The following is a 14,392-nucleotide window of genomic DNA, read 5'->3' as shown; positions in this document are numbered from 1 at the left end:
CCCGATATGACGGCTTGTTATATAATGAAAAGTCCCTAGTGGACTAACCCGATATGACGGCTTGTTACACAATGAAAGGTCCCTAGTGGACTAACCCGATATGATGGCTTGTTACACAATGAAAAGTCCCTAGTGGACTAACCCGATATGACAGCTTGTTACACAATGAAAAGTCCCTTAGAGGACTAACCCGATATGAGGTCTTGTTACACAATGAAAAGTCCCTAGTGGACTAACCCGATATGACGGCTTGTTACACAATGAAAAGTCCCTGGTGGACTAACCCGATATGACGGCTTGTTACACAATGAAAGGTCCCTAGTGGACTAACCCGATATGACGGCTTGTTACACAATGAAAAGTCCCTAGTGGACTAACCTGATATGACGGCTTGTTACACAATGAAAGGTCCCTAGTGGACGAACCCGATATGACGGCTTGTTACACAATGAAAGGTCCCTAGTGGACTAACCCGATATGACGGCTTGTTATATAATGAAAAGTCCCTAGTGGACTAACCCGATATGACGGCTTGTTACACAATGAAAAGTCCCTAGTGGACTAACCCGATATGACGGCTTGTTACACAATGAAAAGTCCCTAGTGGACTAACCCGATATGACGGCTTGTTACACAATGAAAGGTCCCTAGTGGACTAACCCGATATGACGGCTTGTTATATAATGAAAAGTCCCTAGTGGACTAACCCGATATGACGGCTTGTTACACAATGAAAAGTCCCTAGTGGACTAACCCGATATGACGGCTTGTTACACAATGAAAAGTCCCTAGTGGACTAACCCGATATGACGGCTTGTTACACAATGAAAAGTCCCTAGTGGACTAACCCGATATGACGGCTTGTTACACAATGAAAGGTCCCTAGTGGACTAACCCGATATGACGGCTTGTTATATAATGAAAAGTCCCTAGTGGACTAACCCGATATGACGGCTTGTTACACAATGAAAAGTCCCTAGTGGACTAACCTGATATGACGGCTTGTTACACAATGAAAAGTCCCTAGTGGACTAACCCGATATGATGGCTTGTTACACAATGAAAAGTCCCTAGTGGACTAACCCGATATGACGGCTTGTTACACAATGAAAGGTCCCTAGTGGACTAACCCGATATGACGGCTTGTTACATAATGAAAACGGGTGGGAAAAGAAAGAGCGACAAAGAAATTCGTACTTACAGTTGAATAATATGCTCATCGTAAATATGGATAGTTATCACCCTAACAACCGCTCATTTGGATTTAGAAATGCAATGTACATATTTACGCTTGTATGTCTTTGTCGTCTCTCTCTGTTGAAATCGCCCAATCCGTCTGTGACGAATAGTTAGACATAAAGTCTCTGGTTGGCCACCATGTCCTTTGTTCTGGAAGTGTCTGTTTAGAATGGTTAAAAATGTCAGACCACACGGTGGTGGAAGGGAAATGCTCTTCCCCTCTCGTCCCCGTTAGACTGAATCCTTCAAAGGTACACACGCGGTGGTCCTCGGTCGAGTTTACTAGACTAGAGTGCTTAAACAATCTGGGGGGAAAAGGGGCGTTCCCTCCTTTTGGCATAATGTCTGTGCTCACGTGGGCGTGGTTACTGACTGGGTAATTTTTTACATGAAAAATAATTATAATTTAGAAGGCTAAAATCACATTTCATCTTCTCACAAATAGTTTCATATTTAATCAAATAAGTTCCACAACATTTAGATCTGATAACTAGGACGTATACATTGTTAGAATTACCATTATTTGGTTACACCGTTCTTAATGATATCACAAAACAACAACTTATTTGACATGATTATTGTTTTGAGCCCCACCAACCATTTCCCACATTTCTGTCTGTCTGACTGTCTCTCCATGATAACATCTCATTAGTGTTGTCATGTGTTCCTGTCTCTAACCTGATAGTTCATCTCTGATGGTCTACCGTCATGTCAGTGTTCCTGTCTCTAACCTGATAGTTCATCTCTGCAAGCATTCCCCTGTTCTATACCAACCCCAACCAGACAGTGGTGCTGTATCAACCCCAACCAGACAGTGGTGCTGTACCAACCCCAACCAGACAGTGGTGCTGTACCAACCCCAACCAGACAGTGGTGCTGTACCAACCCCAACCAGACAGTGGTTCTGTACCAACCCCAACCAGACAGTGGTGCTGTACCAACCCCAACCAGACAGTGGTGCTGTATCAACCCCAACCAGACAGTGGTGCTGTATCAACCCCAACCAGACAGTGGGGCTGTACCAACCCCAACCAGCCAGTGGTGCTGTACCAACCCCAACCAGCCAGTGGTTCTGTACCAACCCCAACCAGACAGTGGTGCTGTACCAACCCCAACCAGACAGTGGTGCTGTACCAACCCCAACCAGACAGTGGTGCTGTATCAACCCCAACCAGACAGTGGTGCTGTATCAACCCCAACCAGACAGTGGTGCTGTACCCACCCCAACCAGACAGTGGTGCTGTACCAACCCCAACCAGACAGTGGTGCTGTATCAACCCCAACCAGACAGTGGTGCTGTATCAACCCCAACCAGACAGTGGTGCTGTACCAACCCCAACCAGCCAGTGGTTCTGTACCAACCCCAACCAGACAGTGGTGCTGTACCAACCCCAACCAGACAGTGGTGCTGTATCAACCCCAACCAGACAGTGGTGCTGTACCAACCCCAACCAGACAGTGGTGCTGTACCAACCCCAACCAGACAGTGGTGCTGTACCAACCCCAACCAGACAGTGGTGCTGTACCAACCCCAACCAGACAGTGGTGCTGTATCAACCCCAACCAGACAGTGGTGCTGTACCAACCCCAACCAGACAGTGGTGCTGTACCAACCCCAACCAGACAGTGGTGCTGTACCAACCCCAACCAGACAGTGGTGCTGTACCAACCCCAACCAGACAGTGGTGCTGTACCAACCCCAACCAGACAGTGGTGCTGTACCAACCCCAACCAGACAGTGGTGCTGTACCAACCCCAACCAGACAGTGGTGCTGTATCAACCCCAACCAGACAGTGGTGCTGTACCAACCCCAACCAGACAGTGGTGCTGTACCAACCCCAACCAGACAGTGGTGCTGTACCAACCCCAACCAGCCAGTGGTGCTGTACCAACCCCAACCAGACAGTGGTGCTGTATCAACCCCAACCAGACAGTGGTGCTGTATCAACTCCAACCAGACAGTGGTGCTGTACCAACCCCAACCAGACAGTGGTGCTGTATCAACTCCAACCAGACAGTGGTGCTGTATCAACCCCAACCAGACAGTGGTGCTGTATCAACCCCAACCAGACAGTGGTGCTGTATCAACCCCAACCAGACAGTGGTGCTGTACCAACCCCAACCAGACAGTGGTGCTGTACCAACCCCAACCAGACAGTGTGCTGTACCAACCCCAACCAGACAGTGGTGCTGTATCAACCCCAACCAGACAGTGGTGCTGTACCAACCCCAACCAGACAGTGGTGCTGTACCAACCCCAACCAGACAGTGGTGCTGTACCAACCCCAACCAGACAGTGGTGCTGTATCAACCCCAACCAGCCAGTGGTGCTGTACCAACCCCAACCAGACAGTGGTGCTGTATCAACCCCAACCAGACAGTGGTGCTGTACCCAACACAAAGACATTCCCCTGTTCTGTGTGGATCTATCTGAACTCTGCCTATGTCTGGACTGTTTACCAGGAAGCACACACACACACACACACACACACACACACACACACACACACACACACACACTGTAACGGTTTTGACTCAAGGTTATTATTTATAGGGGTGCCAGGTAGGTTGTGCCTACCAGAGAAAACATTGGTTTCTCCTTTTGGTTTGGGAGGGAATGAGTCCCATCTGGTCCGTCAAGTCTACACCACACACACACACACTGAACAGACATCCCTGAACACTGCCTAGTTCTGTACCGTTCACAGGGAAGCACACAGCAGCTCACTGATTCCCATGGCAACTGGAAAGGGTTCCTTCTAACATGCAGATGATGAATATCAAATACAGTGATTGGTCCGTTCAGCCCCAGTAGTACATCACATTAAGCTCTTCCTAGGTAGACAGTGATTGGTCAGGATGGATTCATTCAGCCCCAGGTAGCCAGTGATTGGTCGGGCTGGATTCATTCAGCCCCAGTAGTACATCACATTAAGCTCTTCCTAGGTAGACAGTGATTGGTCAGGATGGATTCATTCAGCCCCAGGTAGCCAGTGATTGGTCGGGCTGGATTCATTCAGCCCCAGTAGTACATCACATTAAGCTCTTCCTAGGTAGACAGTGATTGGTCAGGATGGATTCATTCAGCCCCAGGTAGCCAGTGATTGGTCGGGCTGGATTCATTCAGCCCCAGTAGTACATCACATTAAGCTCTTCCTAGGTAGACAGTGATTGGTCAGGATGGATTCATTCAGCCCCAGTAATACATCACATTAAGCCCTTCCTAGGTAGACAGTGATTGGTCAGGATGGATTCATTCAGCCCCAGTAATACATCACATTAAGCTCTTCCTAGGTAGACAGTGATTGGTCAGGATGGATTCATTCAGCCCCAGGTAGCCAGTGATTGGTCGGGCTGGATTCATTCAGCCCCAGTAGTACATCACATTAAGCTCTTCCTAGGTAGACAGTGATTGGTCAGGATGGATTCATTCAGCCCCAGGTAGCCAGTGATTGGTCGGGCTGGATTCATTCAGCCCCAGTAGTACATCACATTAAGCTCTTCCTAGGTAGACAGTGATTGGTCAGGATAGATTCATTCAGCCCCAGTAATACATCACATTAAGCCCTTCCTAGGTAGACAGTGATTGGTCAGGATGGATTCATTCAGCCCCAGTAGTACATCACATTAAGCTCTTCCTAGGTAGACAGTGATTGGTCAGGATGGATTCATTCAATAGGCCTCCCCTGTCCTCTCCCCTGTCCCCTCCTCTCTCCCCTGTCCCCTCCTCTATCCCCTGTCCCCTCTCCCATCCCCTGTCCCTCTTTCCTCTCCCCTGTCCTCTCCTCTGTCCCCTCATCTCTCCCCTGTCCCCTCTCCCATCCCCTGTCCCTCTTTCCTCTCCCCTGTCCCCTCCTCTCTCCCCTATCTCCTCTCCCATCCCCTGTCCCTCTTTCCTCTCCCCTGTCCCCCTCTCCAATCCCCTGTCCCTCTTTCCACTCCCCTGTCCCCCTCTCCCATCCCTCGTCCCCCTCTCTCCCCTGTCCCCTCCTCTATCCCCAGTCCTCCTCTCCCATCCCCTGTCCCTCTTTCCACTCCCCTGCCCCCCTCTCCCATCCCTCGTCCCCCTCTCCCATCCCCTGTCCCCTCCTCTCTCCCCTATCCCCTCCTCTCTCCCCCTAAGCTGATGAAGATGACGATACAGGCTCTTTCTCAGTGACGTTCTGCGTTGCCGCGGGTGATTAGGAACGATGAGTCACTCTTAATTGTGTGACAGAGACCAGGTCATTTCACAGGACCACAGGTAGTTAACTACTGACGACAGCACTAGTCTGTGTGACTGTGTGTTTGACTGTGTGTGTGTGTGTGTGTGTGTGTGTGTGTGTGTGTGTGTGTGTGTGTGTGTGTGAGGCTACAGAGACCAGGTCATGTCACAGGATCACAGGTAGTTAACTACTGACGACAGCACGAGTGTGTGACTGTGTGTGTGTGAGGCTACAGAGACCAGGTCACATCACCAGACCACAGGACAGAACACGGGTAATTAGCTAATGTGATGGACGTCATGCTGCTGTCTTAACAATAGGCCTTCCTATTCCTCCCTGACCGCCAGACCAGACCAAATCAAATCAAATGTATTTATATAGCCCTTCGTACATCAGCTGATATCTCAAAGTGCTGTACAGAAACCCAGCCTAAAACCCCAAACAGCAAGCAATGCAGGTGTAGAAGCACAGACTGGATCAATAGGCCTTCCTATTCCTCCCTCACAGCCAGACTGGATCAATAGGCCTTCCTATTCTTCCCTCTCAGTCAGGCTGGATCAATAGGCCTTCCTATTCCTCCCTCACAGGCAGACTGGATCAATAGGCCTTCTTCCTATTCCTCCCTCACAGGCAGACTGGATCAATAGGCCTTCCTATTCCTCCCTCACAGCCAGACTGGATCAATAGGCCTTCATATTCTTCCCTCTCAGTCAGGCTGGATCAATAGGCCTTCCTATTCCTCCCTGACCGCCAGACTGGATCAATAGGCCTTCCTATTCCTCCCTCTCAGCCAGACTGGATCAATATGCCTTCCTATTCCTCCCTGACCGCCAGACTGGATCAATATGCCTTCCTATTCCTCCCTCTCAGCCAGACTGGATCAATAGGCCTTCCTATTCCTCCCTCACAGCCAGACTGAATCAATATGCCTTCCTATTCCTCCCTCACAGCCAGACTGGATCAATAGGCCTTCCTATTCCTCCCTCACAACCAGACTGGATCAATAGGCTTTCCTATTCCTCCCTCTCAGCCAGACTGGATCAATAGGCCTTCCTATTCCTCCCTCACAGCCAGACTGGATCAATAGGCCTTCCTATTCCTCCCTCACAGCCAGACTGGATCAATAGGCCTTCCTATTCCTCCCTCACAGCCAGACTGGATCAATAGGCCTTCCTATTCCCCCTCACAGCCAGACTGGATCAATAGGCCTTCCTATTCCTCCCTCACATCCAGACTGGATCAATAGGCCTTCCTATTCCTCCCTCACATCCAGACTGGATCAATAGGCCTTCCTATTCCTCCCTCACAGCCAGACTGGATCAATAGGCCTTCCTATTCCTCCCTCACAGCAGACTGGATCAATAGGCCTTCCTATTCCTCCTCCAGCGAAAGGTTACCAATCCCCATGGGTTACACCAACATCAGCAAGGGGATAGGGGTGTTTCAGCCTCATATTCAGCAGCTCAGTCCACTCTCAAAAAACCTGGAGTTTCACCCCAGGATGAGGGAGAGGAGGAAAGGACGAGGGAGGGAAGGAGAAGGAGCGAGGAGGAGGGAAAGGAGTGAAGATGGAGGGAGAGAAGAGGAAATTAGTGAGGAGGAAAGGAGGGGGAGAGGAAAGTAGGGGGGGAAAGGAGTGAAGATGGAGAGGAGGGAAGGAAGGAAGGAAGGAAGGAAGGAAGGAAGGAAGGAAGGAAGGAAGGAAGGAAGGAAGGAAGGAAGGAAGGAAGGAAGGAAGGGAGAGGATGGAGGGAGGGAAAGGAGAGGAGAGGAGGAAAGTTAAAGAAGGAAGGAGGGAGGGGATCAGGGAGGGAAGGAGACACACATCCTGGTTCAGTGGCGGCTGGTGAAATGGAGAGGCTCCTGGTTGTGCAACAAGAACACACTATTTGTGACAGGTCCTTCATTGGTTTTTGTCAGATGAAGGGGAAATGCGCCCTATTCCCTATGTAGTGCACTACTATTGACCAAGGGGAAATGCGCCCTATTCCCTATGTAGTGCACTACTATTGACCAAGGGGAAATGCGCCCTATTCCCTATGTAGTGCACTACTATTGACCAAGGGGAAATGCGCCCTATTCCCTATGTAGTGCACTACTATTGACCAAGGGGAAATGCACCCTATTCCCTATATAGTGCACTACTATTGACCAAGGGGAAATGCGCCCTATTCCCTATGTAGTGCACTACTATTGACCAAGGGGAAATGCGCCCTATTCCCTATGTATTGCACTACTATTGACCAAGGTCCACATGTAAAAGGATGCCATTTGGGATGCACCCTATAACAACCCACAGCAGCAATTACCTTCTCTGCTCCAAGAGCTTCACTTCTCTATCCCTTATTCTCCGTTCTCTCCCTCTCTCTCCTCTCCCTTCTCCTCTCCCTTATTCTCTCCCTTATTCTCTCCCTCTCTCCTCTCCCTCCTCTCCCTCTCTCTCCTCTCCCTTCTCCTCTCCCTTATTCTCTCCCTTATTCTCTCCCTCTCTCCTCTCCCTTCTCCTCTCCCTCTCTCTCCTCTCTCTTCTCTCCCTTCTCCTCTCCCTTCTTTTCTCCCTCTCTCCCTTCTCCTCTCCCTCTCTCTCCTCTCCCTTCTCTTCTCCCTCTCTCCTCTCCCTTCTCCTCTCCCCCTCTCTCCTCTCCCTTCTCCTCTCCCTTCTTCTCTCTCTTCCCCTTTCCCTTCGTCTCTGCCTCTCTCTCCTCTCCCTCTCTCTCCTCTCCCTTCTCTCCTCTCCTTTCTCCTCTCCCTTCTTCTCTCCCTCTCTCCTCTCCCTTCTCTCCTCTCCCTTCTCTCCTCTCCCTTCTCCCCCTCTTTCTCCTCTCCTCTCCCTTCTTCTCTCTTCTCCCTCTCTCTCCTCTCCCTTCTTCTCTCCTCTCCCTCTTTCTCCTCTCCCTTCTCCTCTCCCTCTTTCTCCTCTCTCTCTTTCTCCTCTCCCTTCTCCTCTCCCTCTTTCTCCTCTCCCTCTTTCTCCTCTCTCTCTTTCTCCTCTCTCTTCTCCTCTCCCTTCTCCTCTCCCTTCTTTTCTCTTTCTCCTCTCTCTCTTTCTCCTCTCCCTTCTTCTCTCCCTCTTTCTCCTCTCCCTTCTCTTCTCCCCCTTTCTCCTCTCCCTCTCTCTTCTCTCCCTCTCTCTCCCTTTCCTCTTATCCATGCTATCCCTCCTCTCCCTCTCTCTCCCTTTCCTCTTCTCCACGCTATCCCTCCTCTCCCTCTTCCCTTCTCTCCCTCTCTCTCCTCTCCCTTCTCTCTCCTCTCCTTTCTTCTCTCCCTCTCTCCTCTCCCTTCTTCTCTCCCTTCTTCTCTCCTCTCCCTCTTTCCTCTCCCTCTCGCTCCTCTCCTTCTCTCTCCCTCTTCTCTCTCCCTCTTTCCTCTCCCTCTCGCTCCTCTCCTTCTCTCTCCCTCTCCTCTCCCTCTCTCTTCTCTCCCTTTCCTCTTATCCATGCTATCCCTCCTCTCCCTCTCTCTCCCTTTCCTCTTCTCCACGCTATCCCTCCTCTCCCTCTTCCCTTCTCTCCCTCTCTCTCCTCTCCCTTCTCTCTCCTCTCCTTTCTTCTCTCCCTCTCTCCTCTCCCTTCTCCTCTCCCTCTTTCTCCTCTCCCTTCTCCTATCTCTCTGTCTCCTCTCTCTCTTTCTCCTCTCCCTTCTCCTCTCCCTCTTTCTCCTCTCCCTCTTTCTCCTCTCACTTCTCTTCTCCCTCTTTCTCCTCTCCTCTTTCTCCTCTCCCTCTTTCTCCTCTCACTTCTCTTCTCCCTCTTTCTCCTCTCCTCTCCCCTCTTCTCTCCCCATCTCTCCTCTCCCTTCTTCTCTCCCTCTCTCTCCTCCTCCCTATTTTTCTCCCCCTCTCTCTCCTCCCTCTTTTTCTCCCCCTATCTCTCCTCTCCCTCTCTCCCCACTCCTTCTCTCTCCCTCTCTCCCCACTCCTTCTCTCTCCCTTTCCTCTTCTCCACGCTATCCCTCCTCTCCCTCTTCCCTTTTCTCCATTTCTCTCCTCTCCTTTCCTCTCTCTTCTCCCTGTCTCTCCTTGTGGTGCTGAGACATAAGGCCTGGTTACTGGGTCCACTATGGTGCTGAGACATAAGGCCTGGTTACTGGGTCCACTATGGTGCTGAGACATAAGGCCTGGTTACTGGGTCCACTATGGTGCTGAGACATAAGGCCTGGTTACTGGGTCCACTATGGTGCTGAGACATAAGGCCTGGTTACTGGGTCCACTAATATAATAGACTTTAGGGTGTATTGACTCACTCATCAGTATTGCCACTGAGATTCTGTGATATTTTGCCCTTAGTGCCTGAATCGTCTTAGTGCCTGAATCGTCTTAGTGCTTGAATCGTCTTAGTGTCTGAATCGTCTTAGTGTCTGAATCGTCTTAGTGCCTGAATCGTCTTAGTGCCTGAATCGTCTTAGTGCCTGAATCGTCTTAGTGCCTGAATCGTCTTAGTGTCTGAATCTTCTTAGTGCCTGAATCGCCTTAGTGCCTGAATCGTCTTAGTGCCTGAATCGTCTTAGTGCCTGAATCGTCTTAGTGCCTGAATCGTCTTAGTGCCTGAATCGTCTTAGTGCCTGAATCGAAGGTTTAAATATGCAGGTTTTGTCTGTTTTCTGTGATAATGATTTTTGACCAATGGGAACATTATTTTGTGTGATCACATTGGTGTGACTGTTCGTATCTGTCTCTCAACTGTCAATAACATGATAGATAAAACGTTCTCACACTCTCTTCCTCTTCCTCTTCCTCTCTCTCTTCCTCTTCCTCTCTCTTCTCTCGCTCTCAATTCAATTAATTCTCTCTCTCTCCTCCAGAGAGGTGGAAGGTGAGTTGGAGGTGGTGTGGGAGGCAGCGACCAGAGAGAACCAAAGAATTAGGGAGACCCTCCAGGACTCCAGCCCATCTCTCCCCTCCCTCAGCCCAGCCAGAGTGCACCATGGCAGGGGTCTGAATGATGGACCCTCCCCCAGCTGGCTCTCCCACCCCCAGGATGAGGTGTTCTACCCCCGTCCGCACCCTGACAGCTCTGGCCCTCCTCCCTGCATCTCCTCCCCCCAGAGCGGCGGCCGGCCCGGCCTCCACCACAGCCCTATGTTCGAGTCTGACTCGGACCAGCACCAGAACCCCTCCTCAGATGAGAGCGAGAAGAACGGCATGGACTTCTATTCTTAGTGTCCTTTTTTGTATTGGTCTTACAGAAGACAAGTAGCCTGGTCCCAGATCTGTTTTAGTAGCCTGGTCCCAGATCTGTTTTAGTAGCCTGGTCCCAGATCTGTTTTAGTAGCCTGGTCCCAGATCTGTTTTAGTAGCCTGGTCCCTGGTCTGTTTTAGTAGCCTGTTTTAGTAGCCTGGTCCCAGATCTGTTTTAGTAGCCTGGTCCCAGATCTGTTTTAGTAGCCTGTTTTAGTAGCCTGGTCCCAGATCTGTTTTAGTAGCCTGGTCCCCGATCTGTTTTAGTAGCCTGGTCCCAGATCTGTTTTAGTAGCCTGGTCCCTGATCTGTTTTAGTGGCCTGGTCCCTGATCTGTTTTAGTAGCCTGGTCCCAGATCTGTTTTAGTAGCCTGGTCCCAGATCTGTTTTAGTAGCCTGTTTTAGTAGCCTGGTCCCAGATCTGATTCTGCTCTTGCAAACTCCATTGTTCATTCTCAAGCCAAACATGACATGACAATTCCATAAAGAGTTGTAGAGGCAGGAGAGGCAGGAGAGTAGAACCACCCTGACACCAGGCTAGAAGACCAGGTCTGTATTGGTCAGACTAGAACCACCCTGACACCAGGCTAGAAGACCAGGTCTGTATTGGTCAGACTAGAACCACCCTGACACCAGGCTAGAAGACGAGGTCTGTATTGGTCAGACTAGAACCACCCTGACAACAGGTCTGTTTTAGTCAGACTAGAACCACCCTGACACCAGGTCTGTATTGGTCAGACTAGAACCACCTTGACACCAGGTCTGTATTGGTCAGACTAGAACCACCCTGACACCAGGCTAGAAGACCAGGTCTGTTTTAGTCAGACTAGAACCACCTTGACACCAGGTCTGTATTGGTCAGACTAGAACCACCCTGACACCAGGCTAGAAGACCAGGTCTGTTTTGGTCAGACTAGAACCACCCTGACACCAGGCTAGAAGACCAGGTCTGTGTTGGTCAGACTAGAACCACCCTGACACCAGGCTAGAAGACCAGGTCTGTTTTGGTCAGACTAGAACCACCCTGACACCAGGCTAGAAGACCAGGTCTGTGTTGGTCAGACTAGAACCACCCTGACACCAGGCTAGAAGACCAGGTCTGTTTTGGTCAGACTGTTCAAACATTTACCAAGGCATTAATTAACTTGATTTACACAGTTAAAAACTAAGTAGCTCTATTTTGAATGTTGTATTGATCTTTGTGTTATTGATTAGATTTGATACGTATGACTGACTATGTGTCTCAATCAAACTGTTTTACTGTGCGTCTATTAGCCAATTTAGCTTTAAAAACATTCTATTGAAAGAACAATCAACTTCATTTCTGTTACAGTAATGATTGTATGTCACAATCTAGCTCTTTACAAATAAATGTGTTTTCTTCTGTTCACCACTGTCCTCTTGTTCATCCATTTAACCACAATTACCAGGGCTGTGTCCCAAATGACCCCCTAGTCCCTAGGTAGTTAACTACGACCAGGACCCATAGTGAATAGGGTACCCTAGGTAGTTAACTACGACCAGGACCCATAGTGAATAGGGTACCCTAGGTAGTTAACTACGACCAGGACCCATAGAGAATAGGGTACCCTAGGTAGTTAACTACGACCAGGACCCATAGTGATTAGGGTACCCTAGGTAGTTAACTATGACCAGGACCCATAGTGAATAGGGTACCCTAGGTAGTTAACTACGACCTTGACTCATAGTGAATAGGGTACCCTAGGTAGTTCACTACGACCAGGACCCATAGTGAATAGGTAGTTAACTACGACCAGGACCCGTAGTGAATAGGGATCCCTAGGTAGTTAACTACGACCAGGACCCATAGTGAATAGGGTACCCTAGGTAGTTAACTACGACCAGGACCCATAGTGATTAGGGTACCCTAGGTAGTTAACTATGACCAGGACCCATAGTGAATAGGGTACCCTAGGTAGTTAACTACGACCTTGACTCATAGTGAATAGGGTACCCTAGGTAGTTAACTGCGACCAGGACTCATAGTGAATAGGTAGTTAACTACGACCAGGACCCATAGTGAATAGGGTACCCTAGGTAGTTAACTACGACCTGGACTCATAGTGAATAGGGTACCCTAGGTAGTTAACTACGACCAGGACCCATAGTGAATAGGTAGTTAACTACGACCAGGACCCATAGTGAATAGGGTACACTAGGTAGTTAACTACGACCAGGACCCATAGTGAATAGGGATCCCTAGGTAGTTAACTACGACCAGGACCCATAGTGAATAGGGTACCCTAGGTAGTTAACTACGACCAGGACCCATAGTGAATAGGGTACCCTAGGTAGTTAACTACGACCAGGACCCATAGTGACTAGGGTACCCTAGGTAGTTAACTATGACCAGGACTCATAGTGAATAGGGTACCCTAGGTAGTTAACTACAACCAGGACTCATAGTGAATAGGGTACCCTAGGTAGTTAACTACGACAAGGACCCATAGTGAATAGGGTACCCTAGGTAGTTAACTACGACCAGGACTCATAGTGAATAGGGTACCCTAGGTAGTTAACTACGACCAGGACCCATAGTGAATAGGGTACCCTAGGTAGTTAACTACGACCTGGACCCATAGTGACTAGGGTACCCTAGGTAGTTAACTACGACCTGGACCCATAGTGAATAGGGTACCCTAGGTAGTTAACTACGACCAGGACCCATAGTGATTTGGGTACCCTAGGTAGTTAACTACGACCTGGACCCATAGTGAATAGAGTGCCATTTGAGACAGTCCAGATTAGAGGTCGGCCGAATAATTGGGGCCGATCTCAAGTTTTCATAACAATCGGCATTATGACCGATTACATTGCAAACCACGAGGAGACTGCGTGGCAGGCTGACTACCTGTTACGCGAGTGCAGCAAGGAGCCAAGGTAAGTTGCTAGCTAGCATTAAACTTATCTTATAAAAAACAAGTCAATCTTAACATAATCACTAGTTAACCACACATGGTTGATGATATTACTAGTTTAACTAGCTCGTCATGTGTTGCATATAATCAATGCGGTGCCTGTTAATTTCTCATCGAATCACAGCCTACTTCTCCAAATGGGGGGTGATTTAACAAAAGCACAATCGTTGCACCAATGAACCTAACCATAAACATCAATGCCTTTCTTAACCAGTTAGAGCTCTAGGGGCGCTATTTCATTTTTGGATAAAAAACGTTCCCGTTTTAAGCGCGATATTTTGTCACGAAAAGATGCTCGACTATGCATATTCTTGACAGTTTTGGAAAGAAAACACTCTGAAGTTTCAGAATCTGCAAAGATTTTGTCTGTAAGTGCCCCAGAACTCATTCTACAGGCGAAACCAAGATGATGCATCACCCAGGAATTAGCAGAATTTCTGAAGCTCTGTTTTCCATTCTCTCCTTATATGGCTGTGATTGCGCAACGAATGAGCCTACACTTTCTGTCGTTCGCCCAAGGTCTTAGCAGCATTGTGACGTATTTGTAGGCATATCATTGGAAGATTGACCATAAGAGACTACATTTTCCAAGTGTCCGCCTGGTGTCCTGCGTCGAATTCGGTGCGCAATTGCCAGCTGCTTCTACTTTACCATTTGATTCAGGGGAGAAAGCATGTGTCCAAGAACGATGTATCAATGAAGAGATATGTGAAAAACACCTTGATGATTGATTCTAAACAACGTTTGCCATGTTTTCAGTCGATATTATGGAGTTAATTTGGAAAAAAGTTTGCGTTTTGAGGACTGAATTTATGGATTTTTTTTGGTA

The 14,392-nt window shown here is 48.9% G+C and overlaps 1 protein-coding gene and 1 long non-coding RNA gene across 4 annotated transcripts in view; both read left to right on the top strand.

Moving 5' to 3' along the window:
• cep89 (centrosomal protein 89) overlaps positions 1 to 11,111 on the top strand; it is a 173,174-nt gene extending 162,063 nt beyond the window's left edge. Inside the window, exon 21 of the mRNA XM_036981811.1 lies at positions 10,249 to 11,111. Within this exon, the coding sequence (XP_036837706.1) occupies positions 10,249 to 10,606 (358 nt within the window). The 3' untranslated portion in view covers positions 10,607 to 11,111. The remainder of the gene's footprint in view (positions 1 to 10,248) is intronic.
• A 16-nt stretch (positions 11,112 to 11,127) lies between these two features.
• LOC118965001 lies at positions 11,128 to 12,014 on the top strand. 3 transcript variants are annotated; one of them, XR_005052363.1, is made up of 3 exons: positions 11,128 to 11,347; positions 11,422 to 11,434; positions 11,472 to 12,014. It is a non-coding gene; the product is annotated as an uncharacterized LOC118965001 (long non-coding RNA). The 3 variants fall into 3 exon arrangements; XR_005052362.1 differs by having other exon boundaries at positions 11,141 to 11,173; positions 11,311 to 11,434; XR_005052361.1 differs by having other exon boundaries at positions 11,128 to 11,434.
• Positions 12,015 to 14,392: the final 2,378 nt, after the last annotated feature.

Source organism: Oncorhynchus mykiss, chromosome 6 (genome assembly GCF_013265735.2).
Source record: "Oncorhynchus mykiss isolate Arlee chromosome 6, USDA_OmykA_1.1, whole genome shotgun sequence".
NCBI classification, from domain to species: Eukaryota; Metazoa; Chordata; class Actinopteri; order Salmoniformes; family Salmonidae; genus Oncorhynchus; species Oncorhynchus mykiss.
The sequence above is the reverse complement of the archived record's forward strand: the minus strand, read 5'-3'. Positions and strand labels throughout refer to the sequence as shown.